At 33.6% G+C, this 6473-nt stretch overlaps 1 protein-coding gene across 1 annotated transcript; it reads right to left on the minus strand.

Moving 5' to 3' along the window:
- Window positions 1-2023: 2023 nt before the first annotated feature.
- On the minus strand, window positions 2024-6004 carry LOC111290688 (uncharacterized). The gene has a single exon (XM_022882106.2). It carries the CDS (start codon window positions 4288-4290, stop codon window positions 2614-2616), a length of 1677 nt encoding a protein of 558 aa, XP_022737841.2. The 5' UTR covers window positions 4291-6004; the 3' UTR covers window positions 2024-2613.
- Between the last annotated feature and the right edge of the window lie 469 nt (window positions 6005-6473).

A 6473-nucleotide genomic window follows, 5' to 3' on the forward strand; every position in this document is an offset into this window, starting at 1 on the left:
ATTTCATTTCCGCCATTGGATTATCAGAAATTTCAGCCTCGTTTGATTTGAGAAAATAAATTTTATTTTTTATTTTTTGTTTTAAAAAAATATATATATGATCAATGAAAATAAAAATTATTTTTTAAAATATAAAAATAAAAATAAATAAAATATTTAATAATATTATTATTAGTATCATTTAATTATAAGTATAATATATATTTATTAATTAATGAAATTAAAAAATATTTAAATATGATAACTTGTAAAAACGTAAGAAAAAAATATTGTACATCTCTTATTTTTATAATTAAAAAAATATTTTTTTATTTTCATATTTGATTAATTTTTTAAAATTTATTTTCATTTTTAATTATCAAATATGTTTTCACTCATATTTTTTAATTTTTTGAAAAATAAAAAATGAAACTATTTTTTGAAACTAAATACTACCTTCTTTGGTGAATTTTATTTTTTATTTTCATTAAAAATTGAATTTTTTTTAATTTTATAAAACCAGAATATTTTATTTATTATTATAAAATAAAATTTAAAGAGTAAAAAACTCAAATATACAAAATAAAATAAAATTTAAAGAAAAAACCCCATTGGGCCTATGAACAACCCATTTTTAAGACCCAATTTAACCTTTTCTACTGAAAGTTGACTTTCATCATGAAATAACAAAAGCAGCAATAGCTTAAGGCTTCCTGCTTAGTTTGATCTGCAAAAAAAGCGCAAATTTCATAACATAGTCACACATCCAACAAAAAAGGCTCAAAGAAGAAAAAAGAAAAAGTGACAAAAGAAAAGAAAATAACAAGTCCCATAGTATCTTGAAGAAGTACAACAATAACACATTGGCAGAAGGCATCAGGCTTCCTTGAGCTTTTCTTTTTCAATCTTCACTCACACTTTTTTTTTTTTTTGGATTGCTTGATCTGTCCAAATCAAGCATTTCCTGTTGGAAAGTTAACTTGAAGACCAAAACAAACTATTATTAATAATAAAGTGGATAAAAAGCAACCAATGAAAGATTGGTTCAAGCAGTAAAGAAAATGAATTTGCTAAATTCGACATAAATAAATCTATTTTGATGGTTGAAAAAGGGGATGTATTTGATAAAATCCAAGAACCATTGTGACAATAAAAAAATGGATAAAAAGCTTAAGCTAGATACAAAATTTTTGCTTGGTAGTGGTTGCTGGTTAGTTCTTTCTGCTAATTGACAAAGGAGCTAGCACCAACTGCCAGTGCCAGCTAGTAAAAGCAAGGGAAACACCCCAGCCAACTCCATTTTGTTGCCTGCCAGGTCCAAGGTCCATGCTTTACTAAACTAGTTTAATCCTGCACTTTGTTTGTTCCCAATCTGTAAAAAAGAGTCTGATTTACATAAGCATCATCAAAAGTTTAATATGGGAATTTGGTGCATTAGCAACATCATGGGCCTGCACCATCACCCTGGCATTAGCTAAAGTTGATGGATTGGTGGCCGAATGATTTTGAATTCTGCAAGTGCTTTTAAATTCATAATGAACCTGCTGTAAAGAATGATCCGATGTCTATGATCATGGTTGCTACCCTCTACTATTTTTCTGTGTTCAGTTTCCGAATTTCAAAGACAAAAAAAAAGACACGTAATATATGACCATTGCTGCCAAGTATGTTGCAGATTTGGCCCGTAATCAGCACAGCGTGCATCCATGAATTGAACTGAAGTTGTTGAATTGAGTTAGGCTCAATTTGTTTTTCTTTTTACTACTTGTCATTTGATTGGATCATGATTCAAGTTAGTAATTCGATCCAATATATTTTCAACTGATATTGGGCTTATACTGTTTTTATGTTTCTGAACTAACAAATGACCTAAATCAGTAAAAATATAATAACCTAAAATACGATATAAAAATAATTTAAAATTTTGACATTAATTATAATATAATTTTGTATAAAATATAATATAAATATACGTATTATCGAAATTTTATAAGACGCAAATATTAATATCATCAAATTTAAGTGTTGTCATCATGTCGTGAAGTTTTCAACTGACTTAGTCTTTGGACTAAAGACCGATGAATTAACAGCAGCAGTGTACTGACTACAAAGTATGAGAAAGAGAAGGGAAATGAGATGGATAGTCATGCTTTATGGTAGGTGACTAAACAACCATCTTTGAGCTCACATGCCATCCTTGTGTACATTATAAAAATGCTTTTATCTTTTCCCATGACTTCACACACCAATTCAATTTTCAACACTTCACTCATTTCTCCTTTGGTGCCAAGAAAAAATAATTGCCCTCAAAAACAGTTGCTTTTCATTGAAAAGTACATTCCAAATATGACAAGGAGAAGCTTGAAATATTCAATTACAGTATCCAAGTTTCAACAGTATCCAAGTTTCAAGTCATAACAGATCAACAGGCCTAGAAGCAAAATCAGAATGAATAGAGAAAGTAAGAACAAAAAGAGGTTAATGGAAAAACTTGTAAGCAGCAGTACCTTTGGTGAATTCTTGAATCTGTAAAGAATGAATCAAATAATATGCAGAAGCTTTGTTTTTGTACTGTACAGTGTACACTCTTTGAATCTTTATTGGAAAACCATGGCGATGAAAGGATTTGGAAACTCAGTTGGAAATCAACCCCACTAATGCTTCGTGCTTGTGGCTGCTTCCAGCCCACCATGGCTTGAACCCCACATGACCACTGGTTTCTTCTTCAACAGGAGCAGGCAGATTAAGATCAAGAAAATCACGAATTTCAGGAATTGGCTTTTGAATGACAATGGTTTGGTTCTCTTTTGCCTCGGCGACTAAATGAGATCTCTTGTGACCACCTAAGGCTTGGCCTGATGGGAAAACCTTGAGACAAATGGGGCACTCATGCCCTTTTATCTTCTTAGCCCCATAGCTTACCTCAGCCTTGTCATCACTCTCGGCAGCTAAGCGAGCAACGGGGGTTTCATTGCCAATTGATTTGACAAGCTTGCCATCGGCTGCTGGGTCAGGAGAGTTTTCAGTTTCGATGCTATTTTCACTGCTGTCAATTCTTGAAGCAAAGCAGCCCTTGATTTTTTTATGGCTAGCTCTATGACCTCCTAGAGCTTGGTAAGAGTGAAAGATCTTGTTACAAGTAGTGCATTCAAACTTGCTTCTCTTATGAGGATCCTGACAGAATTCAGAATCAAGAACAGCAGTTGTCAATTTGTTCACAGAACCTGATTTCAGTTCAGGATCACAAGAGAAGTCTTGTAACTTCCTCTTGCTTGAATTCAACTTATTGGAACCCAGTTGAGATCGATTCACTCCAGTTTGTATCACAAAATTCTTGCCTAGTTGAACTTCAGAATTTTCTGCTCCAAACTGACCATCTAACTGGGACTTACTGTTTCTTTCAAACTTGACTGACTCATCAACAGAAACTTCATTTTTACTTTTATTCACTCTAATAACCCCAGTTTTTGACAGGCCAAAAGCACAAAATTCTGATTGTCCAGCTCCAGTTTGGAAAGTCTTAGAATCCACTGTAGCAGATTCTAACTTCTTCTCTTTCTGTTTTTTCAACTTCTGAACCACCTTACCATTACAGATGGAAGCTTTGATATCAATTTTAGCTTCCAAAAACACAGAGTTGTTATCAGAAGATTCGGCAACAGAATTCAAGCCAGCCCAATGATTCACATCTCTAGAAAGCATCATCAAGCTTAGAGCAACCTCTTCTTGTTCTTGCTCAATCTCAGACATGGAAGAGGAAGCATGGTTAGTTAAAGAGAAGGTAGAAGAATTTGCAGTGCCCATGTACCTTGTTCTTCTTTTGGATCTCCTCCCTTTACTTGGGGCAGCAGTTTCATTGTCAGATTGGCTATCCATGATCAGCTTTTGGTTAGCACTAGTCCAAGAATCTTGCTCCACCAAGCTATTATTGGAAGCTCTTTCTTTCTCTGAATGACACTTCATGTGACCAAACAATGCTTTCCAAGATTGAAAACCTTTGCCACACTCTTTGCAGACCTTGTCATGAACTGAAGTGTCTTCACTTGAATCTGCTAGTCTCCATGTCTTCTTGGGGTTCTCTCTGAGAATATAACCACCATTAATCCCAGCTTCCAGACCGGTTTCAGTGTTAGCATCATTGCCAACGTTATTGACAGAAATAAGCTTTTTCTTGCCGGGCTTTTTATCTGTTTCAGCTGAATTATTGTTGTTAGTCATGTGAGACCTCATATGACCACCCAAGGATCTACCACAGGGGAAGCTTTTGCTACAAAACTTGCATACATGCTTGAATTCTTGATCTTCTTCCATTGAAAAGACAATTCAAAATTCAAGAAAGAAAACACAAATCAGAAGAAAAAAACCTCTTTTCAAACTTTAAATCTGATCAAGGAATTGGAAACAAAACTTCAATTCTTGATCTCATTACACTTAGAAAAGCCAAATGGTAATAAAACAGAGAACTCTAAAGACAAAAATAGGAAGACCCCAGATCAGAAAATTAAGGTAGTAGCTGAAATTTGGTCGCGCACTTGTTCAAAATGACGGTTTTTGCTGACCAGATACAAGAAACCATATCAGATTTCATAGAATTCTGAGGAAAAAATAAGATCTGCTAGCTCAAAAGAAAGTGAACCAAAGAGGCCTAACTGAATTAACTATACTAGCTATCTTTTTTTTTTTTTTTCTCTCTCTCTCTCTCTCTCTCTCCCTGTCAATATGGCTTCTTGGGGTAGTTGAAATATGAAGAAAAGATAAAAACTTTGAAGAGGTGGGGGACTTTGTTGTTGTGGTTGTTACCTTTGTTGCTAATGATGGCGATGAACAAAGCCAAATAAGAAGAAAAAAAAGTTAAAAGAGAGAGTAAGTAATTTTTTTTTTTTTTAGTTTTGCTTTCACTCTCTCTCTCTTTCTCAAAACTTGATTATATTTGGAGGAGAAATCCATGCATGGAAGCAAAGATAAAAAAGAGGTAAAGGGAGAGAGAGGAAAGATAGCAGCACGTGTACTCAACTGAGAATCCTACGCCAATCCCGGCCCAAACATCCATCCAATGGCTGTGATTTGTCCAGTCGAGCATCCCTATGGTTGAGGAACCTACTACAAAATTAACTGCCCCTAACTATTCTTTCCTTTGTCTTGCTATTAAGGAAAATCCAGCCCCACACTTTCTCTTTCTCTTACACCCCACCAAGTGAAAGCTTCCACTTCATTTTCCATACTCCATATATTAAAAATGAGTATAGCAGTGTTTCTTTCTTTTTTTTTTTTTACTTTTCATGGGGTCCCTGTCCCTAATGACCCAAACCAAGGCCAAGGGCATGCATATTTTGTTGTACAGTTTGGGGTTTATGGTCATTTGGGATTATCAATGATGAGGGTTATCCTGTCAATTCAGTTAAGATAGTGACATTTAGAGTGATTTGATTGGGTGATGGAACTAGGGAATGCTGTACTTTGAGAAGATCTCTTATAAATGACTGTACTTTCATCTGCTATCGGAAGCCTGCAGGATTAGTGAATTTTTGTGCAGTTGCAGCTGCGCTATTATATGTTGGCATATTTGTAATTGTAAGCATCCCAAATGCTTCACAACGCAATGCCTCTTCTTTATCTCTTTGTTTCAATAATTTTATTGTACTATTTTCCTTTAGAATCAATAATCTTTGATCCCTCAAAATCTAAATATGTCCAACTAAATTTCCTTGTATGGATCATATATAGTTTGTTTTAACTTCAAATTGGAAAGATGTGGCTGATCTTTTACTGCAAGACTAATGGTTAAAGAGAAAAGAAAGAAATCTGGACAGCTTGTTTGGAAAGAAAGAAAGTTATTTTGGCTTGAGCAGGTAATTTCCTTGAAATATCTGACACCCTCCATTTGGAACTTATCTACTTAAAAACACTTTGTTGCAAACAAAGGTCTTGGAAAATGGAAATAATGGCATTACAATAAAAGAATTTTTTATTACAAATAAAAAAAATTTACCCATCTCTTTTCCAACACTTGAATGCAAACTCTGCCTTTGGAAGTATTTCTTTGACTCTTTCACCATTTAATCCTTTGGTAACACACTTCTTCAAGCCACTGAAGGAATACCTGCTTCACAGGCCACTTGTACTAATTATAAATTGCTTATGGAGGTCAACTTGATTAAATACCACTACTATATAATTGTGAAGTATATTGCAGGTAAAACGAACTTGAGGTGATACAGTTCGTGACGTAAATTATGATAAATAAGATCAAGTATGATTAGTTTCAGTAATAGAAAAAACTTTTTTTATTGTTTGGGTTGGGAGACCATAAGAAAATAATTTTTCATGAATTTATTAGATTATACACAAATAAGTATGCTTAAATCAATCCGAAAAAGAAATATATTTTTAACAAAACCAAAAAAACTCTTGTTGCTTAACAAAAAATTTACCAAAAACAAGATGATTTAAGCATTATTAACTTATTGAAACTGGCATAAGCAAAAAATAAATTA

Source organism: Durio zibethinus, chromosome 11 (genome assembly GCF_047325235.1).
Source record: "Durio zibethinus cultivar Kanyao isolate XHJ-2024 chromosome 11, ASM4732523v1, whole genome shotgun sequence".
NCBI classification, from domain to species: Eukaryota; Viridiplantae; Streptophyta; class Magnoliopsida; order Malvales; family Malvaceae; genus Durio; species Durio zibethinus.

Coding starts and splice junctions, on each gene's coding strand:
- LOC111290688 (XM_022882106.2), bottom strand. CDS start 4,290: ATGGAAGAAGATCAAGAATTCAAGCATGTATGCAAGTTTTGTAGCAAA.